Source organism: Panulirus ornatus, chromosome 10 (genome assembly GCF_036320965.1).
Source record: "Panulirus ornatus isolate Po-2019 chromosome 10, ASM3632096v1, whole genome shotgun sequence".
In the NCBI taxonomy this organism is placed as follows: Eukaryota; Metazoa; Arthropoda; class Malacostraca; order Decapoda; family Palinuridae; genus Panulirus; species Panulirus ornatus.
The window spans coordinates 41,434,396-41,454,742 of NC_092233.1; the positions used below are offsets into that span (position 1 = coordinate 41,434,396).

The window sequence follows — 20,347 nt, forward strand, 5'->3', positions numbered from 1 at the left end:
TGTTTAATTTGTTTATGGATGGGGTTGTTAGGGAGATGAATACAAGGGTTTTGGAAAGATGGGCAAGTATGCAGTCTGTTGTGGATGAGAGAGCTTGGGAAGTGAGTCAGTAGTTGTTCGCTGATGATACAGCGCTACTGGCTGATTCGTGTGAGAAACTGCAGAAGCTGGTGACTGAGTTTATTAAAGTGTGTGAAAGAAGAAAGCTGAGAGTAAATGTGAATAAGAGCAAGGTTATTAAGTACAGTAGGGTTGAGGGACTAGTCAATTGGGATGTAAGTTTGAATGGAGAAAAACTGGAGGAAGTGAAGTGTTTTAGATATCTGGGAGTGGATCTGGCAGCGGATGAAACCATGGAAGCAGAAGTGAATCATAGGGTGGAGGAGGGGGCGAAAGTTCTGGGAGCGTTGAAGAATGTGTGGAATTCGAGAACATTATCTCGGAAAGCAAAAATGGGTATCTTTGAAGGAATAGCGGTTCCAACAATGTTATATGGTTGCAATATATATATATATATATATATATATATATATATATATATATATATATATATATATATATATATATATATATATATATATATATATATATTTATATATATATTGGAAAGGATCACAATTTTGCGTGTGATCAAGATATTCCTATGTGTCCATGGGGAAAATGAAACCCGATAAGTTCCCAAGTGCACTTTCGTGTAATGATCACATTATCGGGGAGACACAAGAGAGAAATGTAACAGTCAGTTGATATACATCGAAGAGACGAAGCTAGGACGCCATTTGGTAAACATGTGATTGTCCAAAACATACAACGAGCGTTTATAAACTTATCATTTTACAAATTTTATCAACAATAAAGTTATCTAATTTGTGTAGACCATCAATAATATTAAGATTATAATTCTTTGTGTATCTAATAATAGAAGATTCAATGATATTTCTCTTGATAATAGAGTTAGAGTTAATAACTGAGATGGCGTTACTCCAGTCAATTCAATGATCATAGTTTTTAACGTGATTAAAAAAGGCATTTGATTCTTGTCCCGTTCTTATACTATATTTATGTTGCTTAAGTCTAACAGAAAGATCCTTACCAGTCTGACCAATATAAAATTTATCACAGTTTCCACAAGAGACTTTATAGATGCATCCAAGAGAATTTTCTGGTGAATTCCTGATTAAGATATTCTTTATAGTACAGTAATTTAAGTAATGATAATATTAGTATCTGTAAGAGTTAAGTGTATGCCAGTTTGTCAAAACCAGTGGAAGCTAATTGCCCTAAAAGATTCATAATAGCTATTAACACCTTAAAAAAAGACAAGGATATACATATTACTAAAGCAGAGAAGGCTAACACTGTTGTGATTTTAGACAAAAGTAACTATCTATCTAAAATGAATGATCTTCTAAATGATGACACAACATATTCTAAACTTAGTAAAAATCCCTTAGAAGCAGTTAATTCTCATGTCAATAAAGAAATGAAGTTGTTGTTGAAAGGTAACATTTCTCATGTCAAAAGTTTGTCATCTTTGTCCCCTTCATTGCCATATATGTATGGACTTATCAAAACACATAAACAGAATTTTCCAGCAAGACCTATAATGAGTTCAGTAGGCTCTATCACATATAAATTGTCAAAATGGTTAGCTTCTTTATTAAACCCTTTACCGGGTAAGGTATCAAATTCTAATATCATGAACAATATAGATTTAGTCAACAAGCTAAACAATATCAATGTTAATTTGGATTTCAAACTAGTTAGCTTTGATGTTTCCTCACTTTTTACTAAAGTTCCAGTTGATGACCTTTTAGAATATTTATTTGATGTCTTGGATGATATTCATTTACCTGTTTCAAAGTTCTAATTTCATTGAACTGATAAAATTGTGTATAAAAGACTGTGTATTTCAATCTAATGGAAATTATCATACTCAAAAATTTGGTATGGCAATGGGTAACCCTCTTTCACCTGTACTAGGTAATCTTTATATGTAAATTTTTTAAAACAAAATTACTAAAGGATATCTAACTTTCTAATGCAATTTGGTTTAGGTATGTAGATGATGTTCTTTGTGCTTGGCCAACATATGAAAATTTACAAATATTTCTCTCCTTGCTTAACAATTTAGTACCTTCCATCAAATTTACTGTAGAAAATGAAAATAATGGTATGTCACCATTTTTAGATTGCATAATCCATAGACAAGGAAACAAGTTTAAGTTTGGCATATACAGAAAACCCACCAATGTATGCTTATATATCCATTATTACTCATCTCAACATGACAGAGTTAAATTATCATCATTTCAATCTATGTTCCTTAGGGCATTACGTATTTGCAGTCCAGACTGTATTGATGATGAGTTTGAGAAGATATATTCTAATGGATCTAAGTTAAAGTACCCTAGATCTTTCATTGATAAATCCCTCAAGTTAACAAAGAAATCATCTTATAGAGTTGAGCCTAATACTCCCATTGACACTAAGAATCTTTTAGTTCTCCCTTTTAATGATAATTTCACTTTGCTTCCCATGTTGCTTAAATCCTTTGATGTAAATGTTGCCTTTAGAAACAATAATACTATAAAGAATATCTTAATCAGGAATTCACCAGAAAATTCTCTTGGATGCATCTATAAAGTGCCTTGTGGAAACTGTGATAAATTTTATGTTGGTCAGACTGGTAAGGATCTTTCTGTGAGACTTATGCAACATAAATATAGTATAAGAACGGGACAAGAATCAAATGCCTTGTTTAATCATGTTAAAAACTATGATTATTTTATTGACTGGAGTAACGCCATCAAGGTTACTACCTCTAACTCTATTACCAAGAGAAATATCAATGAATCTTCTATTATTAAATACACAAAGAATTATAATCTTAATATTAGTGATGTTCTATACAAATTAGATAAATCTATTGTTGATAAAATTTGTAAAATGATAAGTTTATGAACGCTCGTTGTATGTTTTGGACAATCACATGTTTACCAAATGGCGTCCTAGCTTCGTCTCTTCGATGTATATCAACTGACTGTTATATTTCTCTCTTGTGTCTCCCCTGATGATGTGATTATTACACGAAAGTGCATATATATATATATATATATATATATATATATATATATATATATATATATATATATATATATATATATATATATATATATATATATATTTTTTTTTTATACTTTGTCGCTGTCTCCCGCGTTTGCGAGGTAGCGCAAGGAAACAGACGAAAGAAATGCCCCCCCCCCCATACACATGTATATACATACGTCCACACACGCAAATATACATACCTACACAGCTTTCCATGGTTTACCCCAGACGCTTCACATGCCTTGATTCAATCCACTGACAGCACGTCAACCCCGGTATACCACATCGCTCCAATTCACTCTATTCCTTGCCCTCCTTTCACCCTCCTGCATGTTCAGGCCCCGATCACACAAAATCTTTTTCACTCCATCTTTCCACCTCCAATTTGGTCTCCCTCTTCATCTTGCTCCCTCCACCTCCGACACATATATCCTCTTGGTCAATCTTTCCTCACTCATCCTCTCCATGTGCCCAAACCACTTCAAAACACCCTCTTCTGCTCTGTCAACCACGCTCTTTTTATTTCCACACATCTCTCTTACCCTTACGTTACTCACTCGATCAAACCACCTCACACCACACATTGTCCTCAAACATCTCATTTCCAGCACATCCATCCTCCTGCGCACAACTCTCTCCATAGCCCACGCCTCGCAACCATACAACATTGTTGGAACCACTATTCCTTCAAACATACCCATTTTTGCTTTCCGAGATAATGTTCTCGACTTCCACACATTCTTCAAGGCCCCCAGAATTTTCGCCCCCTCCCCCACCCTATGATCCACTTCCGCTTCCATTGTTCCATCCGCTGCCAGATCCACTCCCAGATATCTAAAACACTTCACTTCCTCCAGTTTTTCTCCATTCAAACTCACCTCCCAATTGACTTGACCCTCAACCCTACTGTACCTAATAACCTTGCTCTTATTCACATTTACTCTTAACTTTCTTCTTCCACACACTTTACCAAACTCAGTCACCAGCTTCTGCAGTTTCTCACATGAATCAGCCACCAGCGCTGTATCATCAGCGAACAACAACTGACTCACTTCCCAAGCTCTCTCATCCCCAACAGACTTCATACTTGCCCCTCTTTCCAAAACTCTTGCATTTACCTCCCTAACAACCCCATCCATAAACAAATTAAACAACCATGGAGACATCACACACCCCTGCCGCAAACCTACATTCACTGAGAACCAATCACTTTCCTCTCTTCCTACACGTACACATGCCTTACATTTGGACGATTTTTGCAGGGAAAAAATGCAATTGAGTGGGAGATGTATCAAAGAAAGAGACAGGAGGTCAAGAGAAAGGTGCAAGAGGTGAAAAAAAGGGCAAATGAGAGTTGGGGTGAGAGAGTATCATTAAATTTTAGGGAGAATAAAAAGATGTTCTCGAAGGAGGTAAATAAAGTGCGTAAGACAAGGGAGCAAATGGGAACTTCAGTGAAGGGCGCAAATGGGGAGGTGATAATAAGTAGTGGTGATGTGAGAAGGAGATGGAGTGAGTATTTTGAAGGTTTGTTGAATGTGTTTGATGATAGAGTGGCAGATATAGGGTGTTTTGGTCGAGGTGGTGTGCAAAGTGAGAGGGTTAGGGAAAATGATTTGGTAAACAGAGAAGAGGTAGTGAAAGCTTTGCGGAAGATGAAAGCCGGCAAGGCAGCAGGTTTGGATGGTATTGCAGTGGAATTTATTAAAAAAGGGGGTGACTGTATTGTTGACTGGTTGGTAAGGTTATTTAATGTATGTATGACTCATGGTGAGGTGCCTGAGGATTGGCGGAATGCGTGCATAGTGCCATTGTACAAAGGCAAAGGGGATAAGAGTGAGTGCTCAAATTACAGAGGTATAAGTTTGTTGAGTATTCCTGGTAAATTATATGGGAGGGTATTGATTGAGAGGGTGAAGGCATGTACAGAGCATCAGATTGGGGAAGAGCAGTGTGGTTTCAGAAGTGGTGGAGGATGTGTGGATCAGGTGTTTGCTTTGAAGAATGTATGTGAGAAATACTTAGAAAAGCAAATGGATTTGTATGTAGCATTTATGGATCTGGAGAAGGCATATGATAGAGTTGATAGAGATGCTCTGTGGAAGGTATTAAGAATATATGGTGTGGGAGGAAAGTTGTTAGAAGCAGTGAAAAGTTTTTATATATATATATATATATATATATATATATATATATGTATATATATATATATATATATATATATATATATATATATATATATATATATATATATATATATATATATATATATATATATATATATATATATATATATATATATATATATATATATATATATGTAGCATTGTAGACTTTTGGATGTTAATGTGCTGAGAGGTGCAACTGGAGGGATGTCTGATCATTATCTTGTGGAGGCTAAGGTGAAGATCTGTATGGGTTTTCAGAAAAGAAGAGTGAATGTTGGGGTGAAGAGGGTGGTGAGAGTAAGTGAGCTTGAGAAGAAGACCTGTGTGAGGAAGTACCAGGAGAGACTGAGTACAGAATGGAAAAAGGTGAGAACAATGGAAGCAAGGGGAGTGGGGGAGGAATGGGATGTATTTAGGGAATCAGTGATGGATTGCGCAAAAGATGCTTGTGGCATGAGAAGAGTGGGAGGTGGGTTGATTAGAAAGGGTAGTGAGTGGTGGGATGAAGAAGTAAGAGTATTAGTGAAAGAGAAGAGAGAGGCATTTGGACGATTTTTGCAGGGAAAAAATGCAATTGAGTGGGAGATGTATAAAAGAAAGAGACAGGAGGTCAAGAGAAGGTGCAAGAGGTGAAAAAAAGGGCAAATGAGAGTTGGGGTGAGAGAGTATCATTAAATTTTAGGGAGAATAAAAAGATGTTCTGGAAGGAGGTAAATAAAGTGCGTAAGACAAGGGAGCAAATGGGAACTTCAGTGAAGGGCGCAAATGGGGAGGTGATAACAAGTAGTGGTGATGTGAGAAGGAGATGGAGTGAGTATTTTGAAGGTTTGTTGAATGTGTTTGATGATAGAGTGGCAGATATAGGGTGCTTTGGTCGAGGTGGTGTGCAAAGTGAGAGGGTTAGGGAAAATTATTTGGTAAACAGAGAAGAGGTAGTGAAAGCTTTGCGGAAGATGAAAGCCGGCAAGGCAGCAGGTTTGGATGGTATTGCAGTGGAATTTATTAAAAAAGGGGGTGACTGTATTGTTGACTGGTTGGTAAGGTTATTTAATGTATGTATGACTCATGGTGAGGTGCCTGAGGATTGGCGGAATGCGTGCATAGTGCCATTGTACAAAGGCAAAGGGGATAAGAGTGAGTGTATGTAGCATTTATGGATCTGGAGAAGGCATATGATAGAGTTGATAGAGATGCTCTGTGGAAGGTATTAAGAATATATGGTGTGGGAGGAAAGTTGTTAGAAGCAGTGAAAAGTTTTTATCGAGGATGTAAGGCATGTGTACGTGTAGGAAGAGAGGAAAGTGATTGGTTCTCAGTGAATGTAGGTTTGCGGCAGGGGTGTGTGATGTCTCCATGGTTGTTTAATTTGTTTATGGATGGGGTTGTTAGGGATGTAAATGCAAGAGTTTTGGAAAGAGGGGCAAGTATGAAGTCTGTTGGGGATGAGAGAGCTTGGGAAGTGAGTCAGTTGTTGTTCGCTGATGATACAGCGCTGGTGGCTGATTCATGTGAGAAACTGCAGAAGCTGGTGACTGAGTTTGGTAAAGTGTGTGGAAGAAGAAAGTTAAGAGTAAATGTGAATAAGAGCAAGGTTATTAGGTACAGTAGGGTTGAGGGTCAAGTCAATTGGGAGGTGAGTTTGAATGGAGAAAAACTGGAGGAAGTGAAGTGTTTTAGATATCTAGGAGTGGATCTGGCAGCGGATGGAACCATGGAAGCGGAAGTGGATCATAGGGTGGGGGAGGGGGCGAAAATTCTGGGGGCCTTGAAGAATGTGTGGAAGTCGAGAACATTATCTCGGAAAGCAAAAATGGCTATGTTTGAAGGAATAGTGGTTCCAACAATGTTGTATGGTTGCGAGGCGTGGGCTATGGATAGAGTTGTGCGCAGGAGGATGGATGTGCTGGAAATGAGATGTTTGAGGACAATGTGTGGTGTGAGGTGGTTTGATCGAGTGAGTAACGTAAGGGTAAGAGAGATGTGTGGAAATAAAAAGAGCGTGGTTGAGAGAGCAGAAGAGGGTGTTTTGAAGTGGTTTGGGCACATGGAGAGAATGAGTGAGGAAAGATTGACCAAGAGGATATATGTGTCGGAGGTGGAGGGAACGAGGAGAAGAGGGAGACCAAATTGGAGGTGGAAAGATGGAGTGAAAAAGATTTTGTGTGATCGGGGCCTGAACATGCAGGAGGGTGAAAGGAGGGCAAGGAATAGAGTGAATTGGAGCGATGTGGTATACCGGGGTTGACGTGCTGTCAGTGGATTGAATCAAGGCATGTGAAGCGTCTGGGGTAAACCATGGAAAGCTGTGTAGGTATGTATATTTGCGTGTGTGGACGTATGTATATACATGTGTATGGGGGGGGTTGGGCCATTTCTTTCGTCTGTTTCCTTGCGCTACCTCGCAAACGCGGGAGACAGCGACAAAGTATAAAAAAAAAAAAAAAAAAAAAAGAATATATATATATATATATATATATATATATATATATATATATATATATATATATATATATATATATATATATACATATATATATATATATATATATATATATATATATATATATATATATATATATATATATATATATATATATATATTCCTATGAGTTGGGGTGAGAGAGTAGGAGATGGAGTGAGTATTTTGAAGGTTTGTTGAATGTGTTTGAAGATAGATTGGCAGATATAGGGTGTTTTGGTCGAGGTGGTATGCAAAGTGAGAGGGTTAGGGAAAATGATTAGGTAAACAGAGACGAGGTAGTACAAGCTTTGCGGAGGATATAAGCCGGCAAGGCAGCGGGTTTGGATGGTATTGCAGTGGAATTTATTAAAAACGGGGGTGACTGTATTGTTGACTGGTTGGTAAGGTTATTTAATGTATGTATGATTCATGGTGAGATGCCTGAGGATTCGCGGAATGCTTGCATAGTGCCATTGTACAAAGGCAAAGGGGATAAGAGTGAGTGCCCAAATTTCAGAGGTACAAGTTTGTTGAGTATTCCTGGTAAATTATGTGGGAGGCTATTGATTGAGAGGGTGAAGGCATGTACAGAACATCAGACTGGGGACGAGCAGTGTGGTTTCAGAAGTGGTAGAGGATGTGTGGATCAGGTGTTTCCTTTCAAGAATGTATGTGAGAAATACTTAGAAAAGCAAATGGATTTGTATGTAGCATTTATGGATCTGGAGAAGGCATATGATAGAGTTGATAGAGATGCTCTGTGGAAGGTATTAAGAATATATGGTGTGGGAGGCAAGTTGTTAGAAGCAGTGAAAAGTTTTTATCGAGGATGTAAGGCATGTGTACGTGTAGGAAGAGAGGAAAGTGATTGGTTCTCAATGAATGTTGGTTTGCGGCAGGGGTGTGTGATGTCTCCATGGTTGTTTAATTTGTTTATGGATGGGGTTGTTGGGGAGGTGAATGCAAGAGTTTTGGAAAGAGGGGCAAGTATGAAGTCTGTTGTGGATGAGAGAGCTTGGAAAGTGAGTCAGTTGTTGTTCGCTGATGATACAGCGCTGGTGGTTGACTCGTGTGAGAAACTGCAGAAGCTGGTGACTGAGTTCGGTAAGGTGTGTGAAAGAAGAAAGTTGAGGGTAAATGTGAATAAGAGCAAGGTTATTAGGTACAGTAGGGTTGAGGGTCAAGTCAATTGGAAGGTAAGTTTGAATGGAGAAAAACTGGAGGAAGTGAAGTGTTTTAGATATCTGGGAGTGGATTTGGCAGCGAATGGAACCATGGAGGCGGAAGCGAATCATAGGGTGGGGGAGGGGGCGAAAATTCTGAGAGTCTTGAAAAATGTGTGGAAGTCGAGAACATTATCTCGGAAAGCAAAAATGAATATGTTTGAAGGAATAGTGGTTCCAATAATGTTGTATGGTTGCGAGGCGTTGGCTATGGATAGAGTTGTGCGGAGGAGGGTGGATGTGCTGGAAATGAGATGTTTGAGGACAATATGTGGTGTGAGGTGGTTTGATCGAGTAAGTAATGTAAGGGTGAGAGAGATGCGTGGTAATAAAAAGAGTGTGGTTAAGAGGGCAGAGGAGCATGTTTTGAAATGGTTTGGTCACATGGAGAGAATGAGTGAGAAAAGATTGACCAAGAGGATATATGTGTCAGAGGTAGAGGGAATGAGAAGTGGGAGACCAAATTGGAGGTGGAAAGATGGAGTGAAAAAGATTTTGAGTGATCGAGGACTGAACATGCAGGAGGGTGAAAGGTGTGCAAGGAATAGAGTGAATTGGAACGTGGTATACCGGGGTCGACGTGCTGTCAATGGACTGAACCAGGGCATGTGAAGCGTTTGGGGTAAACCATGGAAAGTTCTGGGGGGCCTGGATGTGGAAAGGGAGCTGTGGTTTCGGTGCATTATTACATGACAGCTAGAGACTGAGTGTGAACGAATGGGGCCTTTGTTGTCTTTTCCTAGCGCTACCTCGCACACATGAGGGGTGAAGGGGTTGCTATTCCATGTGTGGCGGGATGGCGATGGGAATGAATAAAGGCAAACAGTATGCATTATGTAAATGTTTATATATGTATATGTCTGTATATATATATATATATATATATATATATATATATATATATATATATATATATATGTATACGTTGAGATGCATAGGAATGTATATTTGCGTGTGTGGACGTGTATGTATATACATGTGTATGTGGGTGGGTTGGGCCATTCTTTCGTCTGTTTCCTTGAGCTAGCTCGCTAACGCGGGGGGTTATATATATATATATATATATATATATATATATATATATATATATATATAACATACAAACCTCCAACAGCCAGGATCGAACCCGGGACCCCTGTGCAAGAGGCAGGCATGCTAACCGCTAGGCTATGGGACTGTATAATAGGAAACAACTATTCGAAATACTAAGTACTCGAATACCCTTCGTCTCACAATTGTGAGCAACGGGGTCTATACCGGTTATTTCTGAACAGACGCACATAGCCAGCTGATAGCGTTTTACCGAACCTAATTGTACAACGCGGACGTATATGAATACGAATAAAGTGCATATGAACGTGCACCTTCATAGAACATATAAACCTCCAACAGTCAGGATCGAACCCGGGACCCCTGTGCAAGAGGCAGGCATGATAACCGCTAGGCTATGGGACTGTATAATAGTTGTTTCCTATAATAGGAAACGAAGGGTATTCGAGTACTTAGTATTTCGAATAGTTGTTTCCTATTATACAGTCCCATAGCCTAGCGGTTAGCATGCCTGCCTCTTGCACAGGGGTCCCGTGTTCGATCCTGGGTGTTAGAGGTTTGTATGTTCTATGAAGGTGCGCGTTCATATACACTTTATTCGTATTCATATACCTCCGCGTTGTACAGTTAGGTTCGGTAAAACGCTATCAGCTGGCTATGTGCGTCTGTTCGGAAATAACCGGTATAGACCCCGTTGCTCACCATTGTGAGACGAAGGGTATTCGAGTACTTAGTATTTCGAATAGTTGTTTCCTATTATACAGTCCCATAGCCTAGCGGTTAGCATGCCTGCCTATTGCACAGGGGTTCCGGGTTCGATTCTGGCTGTTGGAGGTTTGTATGTTCTATGAAGGTGCGCGTTCATCTGCACTTTATTCGTATATATATATATATATATATTTTATATATATATATATATATATATATATATATATATATATATATATATATATATTTTTTTTTTTTTTTTTATACTTTGTCGCTGTCTCCCGCATTTGCGAGGGAGCGCAAGGAAACAGACGAAAGAAATGGCCCAACCCCCCCCCCCATACACATGTACATACACACGTCCACACACGCAAATATACATACCTACACAGCTTTCCATGGTTTACCCCAGACGCTTCACATGCCTTGATTCAATCCACTGACAGCACGTCAACCCCTGTATACCACATCGCTCCAATTCACTCTATTCCTTGCCCTCCTTTCACCCTCCTGCATGTTCAGGCCCCGATCACACAAAATCTTTTTCACTCCATCTTTCCACCTCCAATTTGGTCTCCCTCTTCTCCTCGTTCCCTCCACCTCCGACACATATATCCTCTTGGTCAATCTTTCCTCACTCATTCTCTCCATGTGCCCAAACCATTTCAAAACACCCTCTTCTGCTCTCTCAACCACGCTCTTTTTATTTCCACACATCTCTCTTACCCTTACGTTACTTACTCGATCAAACCACCTCACACCACACATTTTCCTCAAACATCTCATTTCCAGCACATCCATCCTCCTGCGCACATCTCTATCCATAGCCCACGCCTTGCAACCATACAACATTGTTGGAACCACTATTCCTTCAAACATACCCATTTTTGCTTTCCGAGATAATGTTCTCGACTTCCACACATTTTTCAAGGCTCCCAAAATTTTCGCCCCCTCCCCCACCCTATGATCCACTTCCGCTTCCATGGTTCCATCCGCTGACAGATCCACTCCCAGATATCTAAAACACTTCACTTCCTCCAGTTTTTCTCCATTCAATATAATATATATATATATATATATATATATATATATATATATATATATATATATATATATATATATATATATATATATATATATATTATTAAAGGAAATCTTACCTTCTAATACAATTTGGTTTAGGTATGTAGATGTTCTTGTGTTTGGCCAACAAATGAAAGTTTACAAACATTTCTCTCCTTACTTAACAATTAATACCTTCCATTAAATTCACTGTAGAAAATGAAAATGATGGTATGTTACCATTATTAGATTGCATGATCCATAGGCAAGGAAACATGTTTAAGTTTTGCATATACAGAAATCCTACCAATGTATGCTCATATATCCATTGTTACTCATCTAAACATGACAGAATTAAATTATCATCATTTCAATCTATGTCCCTAAGGGCATTACGTATTTGCAGTCCAGAGTTTATCGATGATGAGTTTGAGAAGATATATTCTATTGGATCTAAGTTAAAGTACCCTAGATCTTTCATTGAAAAATCCCTTAAGTTAGCAAAGAAATCATTTTGTAGAGTTGAGCCCAAACCTCCCATTGACACCGAGAATATTTTAGTCCTCTCTTTTAACAATAATAATGTTACTGTACTTCCTATGTTGCTTAAATCGGTTAATGTAAATGTTGCCTTCAGCAACAATAATACTATAAAGAATATCTTAATCAGAATTCACCAGAAAATTCTCCTGGGTGCCATGTAGAAATTGCGATAAGTTTTATGTTGGACAGACTGGTAAGGATCTTTCTGTTAGACTTAATTAATATAAATATAGTACAAGAACTGGACAAGAATCAAATGCCTTATTTAATCACGTTAAAAACTATGATCATTGTACTGACTGGAGTAATGCCATCTCAGTTATCAACTCTAACTCCAGTACCACGAGAAATATCATTGAATCTTCTATTATCAAATACACAAAGAATTATAACTTTAATATTCGTGAATGTCTATACAAATTGGATAACTCTATTGTTGATAAAATTTGTAAGCAATTCACCTTCTTGTCCACAAAATAAGTTTATGATACGCTTGTTGTCTGTCTTGGACAATCACTTGTTTACCAAATGGCGTCCTAGATACCAGTGTTATCATTATAATGATAATAGTAATGACAATAATTATTATCGTCATTATTATTATTATCATTATTATTATTATCATTATCATTATTATTATTATTATTATTATTATTATTATTATTATTATTATCATTATTATTATTATTATTATTATTATTATTATTATTATTATTATTATCATTATAATTATTATTACTATTATTATCATTATCATCATCATTATTATCAATATCATTATCATCATTATTATCATTATTATAATTATCATTATCATTATTATTATTGTTATTATTGTTACTATTATTATTGTTATTATAATTATTATTGTTATCATTATTATTATTATTTTTATTATTATTATTATTATTATTATTATTATCATTATTATCATTGTTATCATTGTTATCATCATTATCATTATTATTATTATTATTATCATTATCATTATTATCATTATTATTGCTATCATTATTCTTATTATGATTAATATCATTATCATTGTTATCATTATTATTATCATTATTATTGTTATTATTATTATTATTATTATTATTATTATTATTATTATTATTATTATTATCATTATTATTATTATTATTATTATTATTATTATTATTATTATTATTGTTGTTATTATTATTATTATTATTATTATTATTATTATTATTGTTATTATTATTATTATTATTATTATTATTATTATCATTATTGTTATTATTATCATTATCATTATTATTATTATTATTATTATTATTATTATTATTATCATTATTATTATTACTATTATTATCATTATTATTATTATTATTATTATTATTATTATTATTATTATTATTATTATTATTATTATTATTATCATTATTATTATTATTATTATTATTATTATTATTATTACTATTATCATAATCATTACTATTATTATCATTATCATTTTCTTTATTATTATTATTATTATTATTATTATTATTATCATTATCATTATTATTATTATTATTATTATTATTATCATTATCATTATTATTATTATTATTATTATTATTATTATTATCATTATCATTATTATTATTATTATTATTATTATTATTATTATTATTATTATTATTATTATTATTATTGTTATTATTATCATTATCATTATCATTATTATTATTATTATTATTATTATTATTATTATTATTATTATTATTATTATCATTATTATTATTGTTATTATCATATTATTATTATCAATATTATTATTATCATTATCACTATTATCATTCTTATCATTATCATTACCATTATCAATCTATATTATTCATTATGCTTAATCGCCGTCTCCCGCGTTAGCAAGATAGCGCAAAGAAACAGACGAGGAATGGCCCAACCCACCCACATACACATGTATATACATAAACGCCAACACAAGCAGATATACATACATACATATACATTTCAACGTATATATATGCATATACATACACAGACATACATATATACACATGTACACACTCACACTTGCTGCCCTCATCTATTTCCGTTGCCACCCAGCCACACATGAAATAGCATCCAATCCCCCAACAACCCCCACCCCCACCCCACCAGACCCCCTACTCCCACCCCACCCCCACCCCCGCGAGGTAGGGCTGGGAAAAGATAAAGAAGGCCACATTAGTTCACACTCAGTCTCTAGCTGTCATGTGTAATGCACCGAAACCACAGCTCCCTTTCCACATCCAGGGCCCACAAACCTTTCCATGGTTTACCCCAGACGCTTCACATGCCCTGGCTCAATCCATTGACAGCACGTCCATCCCGGTATACCACATCGTTCCAGTTTACTCTATTCCTTACACGCCTTTCACCCTCCTGTTTGTTCAAGCCCCGATCGCTCAAAATCTTTTTCACTTCATCCTTCCACCTCCAATTTGGTCTCCTGCTTCTCCTTGTTCCCTCCACCTCTGACAAATATATGATCTTTGTCAATCTTTCCTCACTCTTTCTCTCTATGTAACCAAACCATTTCAAAACACCCTCTTCTGCTCTGTCAACCACACTCTTATCATTACCACACATGTCTCTTACCCTTTCATTACTTACTCGATCAAACCACCTCACACCGCATACTTGTCCTCAAACATCTCATTTCCAACACATCCACCCTTCTTCGCACAACCCTATCTATAGTCCATGCCTCGCAACCATGTTATACTGTTAGAACCACTATTCCTTCAAACATACCCATTTTTGCTCTCCGATATAACGTTCTCGCCTTCCACACACTTTTCAACGCTCCCAGAACCTTCATCCCCTCCCCCACCTCGTGACTCACTTCCGCTTCCATGGTTCCATCCGCTGCTAAATCCACTCCCAGATGTCTAAAACTCTTCACTTCCTCCAGTTTTTTTCTATTCAAACTTACCTCCCAAATAACTTGTCCCTCAACCCTACTGAACCTAATAACCTAACTCTTATTCACATTTACACTCAGCTTTCTTCTTTCACACACTTTACCAAACTCACTCAACAACTTCTGCAGTTTCTCACCCGAATCAGCCACCAGCGCTGTATCATCAGCGAACAACAACTGACTCACTTCCCAAGCTCTCTCATCCACAACAGACAACATACTTGCCCCTCTCTCCAAAACTCTTGCATTCACCTCCCTAACCACCCCATAAACAAATTAAACAACCATGGAGACATCACGCACCCCTTTCACAAACCGACATTCACTGGGAGCCAATCACTTTCCTCTATTCCTACTCGTAAACATGCCTTACATCCTTGGTATAAACTTTTCACTGCTTTTAGCAACTTACCTCCCACACCATATACTCTTCAAACTTTCCACAAACCATCTTTGTCAACCCTATCTTATGCGCTCTCCAGATCCATGAATGCTACAGACAAATCCATCTGTTTTTCTAAGTATTTCTCACATACATTCTTCAAAGCATAAACGCACACATCCTTTACGATTTCTGAAACCACACTGCTCTTCCCCAGTCTGATGTTCTGTACATGCCTTCACCCTCTCAATCAATACCCTCCCATATAATGTACCAGGAATACTCAACAAACTTATACCTCTGTAATTATTATTCCACACACACACACACACACACACACACACACACACACACACACACACACACACACACACACACACACACACACACACACACACACACACACACACACACACAAACAAATGCGCGTGCAGGCGCGCGTATCATGAACACGTGACTCCTGATGTGGCCATGGTAGGAGCCCACAATCTACACCAACACAATCAACTAGCACGATGGTGTTATCATAGTGAGGCTCTTATCATGGTGGGGTTGTTATCTTAGCACGATGGTGTTATCATGGTGAGGCTCTTATCATGGGGCTGTTATCTTAGCGGAACACTGCAAGATAAACCTACCAGCCTCATATCTGGGAGATCGTAGCGATGTGCTCACACGCCAGTCCAGACAACACTACTGGCGAGGATGGGAAAGTTGCAGGTATATATAGCCCCAGCTGGACGGCCAAAGCCACCACCTCCTCCCCGGCCCCAGTAGACCTGCAACAACCAAGACCACCTCCTCCCCAGCCCCAGCTGGACGGCTAGAGCCACCGCCTCCTCCCTAGCCCTAGCAGAATGGCCAGAACCAACACCTCTTCCCCTCCAGCCCTAACTGGACGAATAAGCCAACGCCTCCTTCTCCCCATCTTCAGCAGGACTGCAACAGCCAAGACCACCTCCTCCCCAGCCTCATCTGGACGGCTAGAGCCACCGCCTCTTCCTCCCTAACCCTAGTAGAACGGCAAGAGCCACCACCTCCTCCTCCCTCGCCCCAGCAGGACAGCCAGAGCCAACACCTTCTCCTCCCCAGCCACAATTTGAGAGCCAGATCCGCCACTTCCTCCGTCCCAGCCCCAGCAGGACAGCAACAGCAAAGACCACCTCCTCCCCAGCCCCAGCAAGACGTCCAGATCCGCCACTTCCTCCGTCCCAGCCCCAGCAGGACAGCAAAAGCAAAGACCACCTCCTCCCCAGCCCCAGAAAGACGGCCAGACACAACACCTCCTCCTCCCCAGCCCCAGTAAGACGGCCAGAGACAACACCTCCTCCTCCCCAGCCCCAGAAAGACGGCCAGACACAACACCTCCTCCTCCCCAGCCCCAGTAAGACGGCCAGAGACAACACCTCCTCCTACCCAGCCCCAGCAAGACGGCCAGAGACAACACCTCCTCCTACCCAGCCCCAGCAAGACGGCCAGAGACAACATCTCCTCCTCCCCAGCCCCAGTAAGACGGCCAGAGACAACACCTCCTCCTACCCAGCCCCAGCAAGACGGCCAGAGACAACATCTCCTCCTTCCCAGCCCCAGCAAGACGGCGAGAGACAACGCTTCCTCCTCCCCAGCCCCAGCAAGATGGCCAGACACAACACCTCCTCCTCCCCAGCCCCAGTAAGACGTCCAGAGACAACGCTTCCTCCTCCCCAGCCCCAGCAAGATGGCCAGACACAACACCTCCTCCTCTCCAGCCACAGCAAGACGGCCAGAGACAACACCTCCTCCTCCCGAGCACCAGCAAGACGGCCAGAGACAAAATTTCCTCCTCTCCAGCCCTAGCAAGACGGCCAGAGCCAACATCTCTTCCTTTCCAGGCCCAGCTGGGCGGCCAGAGCCAACATCTCCTCCTCCCCAGCCACAGAAAAAGTGCAAGAGCCACCACCTCCTCCTCCCCAGCCACATCAGGAAGACAACAGCCACTACCTCCTCTTCCCCAGTCCAGCTATACGGCCAGAGCCAACACCTACTCCACCCTAATCCCAGCTGCACGGCCAACAGCCACCACATCCCCCTCAGCCCCAGTTGAATGGCAACAGCCAAGACCACCTCTTCCCCAGCCCCAGTAGGACGGCCAAAGCCAACACTTCCTCCTCCCCAGCCCTAGCTGGGCGGTCAGAGCCACCATCTCCTCCGCCCCATCCCCAGTAGGACGGCCAAAGCCAACACTTCCTCCTCCCTAACCCCAGCAGGACGGCCAGAGCCACTATCTCCTCCTCCCCAGCCCCAGAAGAACGGGCACAGCCGCTACCTCATCCTTCCCAGCCCCAGCAGGACGGCCAGAGCCACTATCTCCTCCTCCCCAGCCCCAGCTGCACGGCAACAGCCACCACCTCCTCCTCTGTAGCCCCAGCAGGACGGCCATAGCCACCACCACCACCACCTCCTCCCCAGCTTCAGGAGGACGGCAATGGCCAACACCTCCTCCTCCCCAGCCCCAGCTGACCGACCACTGTCACTATCTATTCCCAGCCCCAGATGGACGGCAACAGCCAAGACCACCTCTCCAGCCCCAGATGGACATCCACGGCCAACACCTACTCCTCCAAAGCCCCAGGCTCGGCCCGTGGTCTGGGAGAGAGGCGCTGGGCTCATCATATGGCCTGGGAGAGAGACACTTGGCTTTGCACGTGATCTAGAAGAGAGGCACTGGGCATGGACCAGGATTGGGGAGAGAAGCACTGGGCTCGGACCAGGATTGAGGAGAGGCACTGGGCTCTGACCAGGGTTGAGGAGAGAGGCACTGGGCTCTGACCAGGGTTGAGGAGAGAGGCACTGGGCTCGTCCTAGGGTCGAGAAGCATAGAAACAAGAAAATACATTGGCGTCATATCTACTGGCCTTGCCACGCGGGTGTCATATCTACTGCCTTGCCACACGTGTGTCATATCCACTGGTCTTGCCACACGGGTGTCATATCTATTTGTCTTGCCAAACTAGTGTCATATCAACTGGTCTTGCCAAACGGGTGTCATATCTACTGTTCTTGCCACACGGGTGTCATATCTACTGGTCTTGCCACGCGAGTGTCATATCTACTGGTCTTGCAACACGGGAGTCATATCTACTGGTTTTGCGACACGGATGTCTTGTCATCTGGCCTTGCTACACGGGTGTCATATCTACTGGTCTTGCCATATGGGTGTCATATCTACTGGTCTTGCCACATAGGTGTCATGCCTCCTGGTCTTACCACACGGGTGTCATATCTACTGGTCTTGCCACACGGGAGTCATATCAATTGGTCTTCCCACACGGGAGTCATATCTACTACTCTTGCCACACGGGTGTCATAACTACTGATCTTGCCATATGGGTGTCATATCTACTAGTCTTGCCACATGGGTGTCATATCTACTGGTCTTGACTCACGGGAGTCATATCTACTGGTCTTGCCACACGGGAGTCATATCTACTGGTTTTGCCACACGTGAGTCATATCTACTGGTTTTGCCACATGGGTGTCGTATCCACTGGTCTTGCCACACGGGAGTCATATCTACTGGTTTTGCCACACGTGAGTCATATCTACTGGTTTTGCCACATGGGTGTCGTATCTACTGGTCTTGCCACACGGGAGTCATATCTACTGGTCTTGCCACACGGGTGTCATATCTACTGGCCGTGCCACACGGGAGTCATATCTACAGGTCGAGCCGCATGGGCGTCATATCTTTTGGCCTTGCCACACGGGTGTCATATTTACTAGACTTGCCACAAGGGAGTCCTATCTACTGGTCTTGCCACATGGATGTCATATCTACTGGTCTTGCCACACTGGAGTCATATCTACTGATCTTGCCACACGGGTGTCATATTTAACGGCCTTGCCAAACCATATCTACAGGTCTAGCCACATAGGTGTCATATCTACTGGCCTTACCAGACGGGTGTCATACCTACTAGACTTGCCACATGGGAGTCCTATCTACTGGTCTTGCCACATGGATGTCATATCTACTGGTCTTGCCGCACGGGAGTCATATCTACTGGTCTTGCCACATGGGTTTCATATCTACTGGTCTTACCATATTGGTGTCAAATCTACTGGTCATGCCGCATGGGTGTCATATCTACTGGTCTTGCCACACGGGTTTCATATCTACTGGACTTGGCAAGCGGGTGTCATATCTACTGGTCGTGCCACACGGGTGTCATATCTGCTGGTCTTGCCACATGGGTGTCATATCTACTTGTCTTACCACACTGGTGTCAAATCTACTGATCTTGCCACATGTGTGTCATATCTACTGTTCTTGCCACATGGGTGTCATATCTACTTGTCTTACCACACTGGTGTCAAATCTACTGATCTTACCACATGGGTGTCATATCTACTGATCTTACCACATGCGTGTCATATCTACTGGCCTTGCCACATGTGTATCATATCCACTGGTCTTGCCACATAGGTGTCATATATACTGGTCTCGCCACATGGGTGTCATATCTACTGGCCTTGCCACACGGGTCATATCAACTAGTCTTGCCACATGGGTGTCATATCTACAGGTTTTGCCATATGGGTGTCATATCTACTGGTCTAGCCTCAAGGGTGTCATATCTACTGGTCTTGCCAAACAGGAGTCATATCTACTGGTCTTGCCACACGGGAGTTATATCTACTAGTCTTGCCACATGGGTGTCATATCTA

At 40.5% G+C, this 20,347-nt stretch overlaps 1 protein-coding gene across 1 annotated transcript in view; it reads right to left on the reverse strand.

The window, feature by feature from the left end:
* LOC139750686 (uncharacterized) overlaps positions 1-16,327 on the reverse strand; it is a 125,340-nt gene extending 109,013 nt beyond the window's left edge. Inside the window, exon 1 of the mRNA XM_071665367.1 lies at positions 16,279-16,327. Coding sequence (XP_071521468.1) covers positions 16,279-16,287 — 9 coding nt within the window. The 5' untranslated portion in view covers positions 16,288-16,327. The remainder of the gene's footprint in view (positions 1-16,278) is intronic.
* Positions 16,328-20,347: the final 4,020 nt, after the last annotated feature.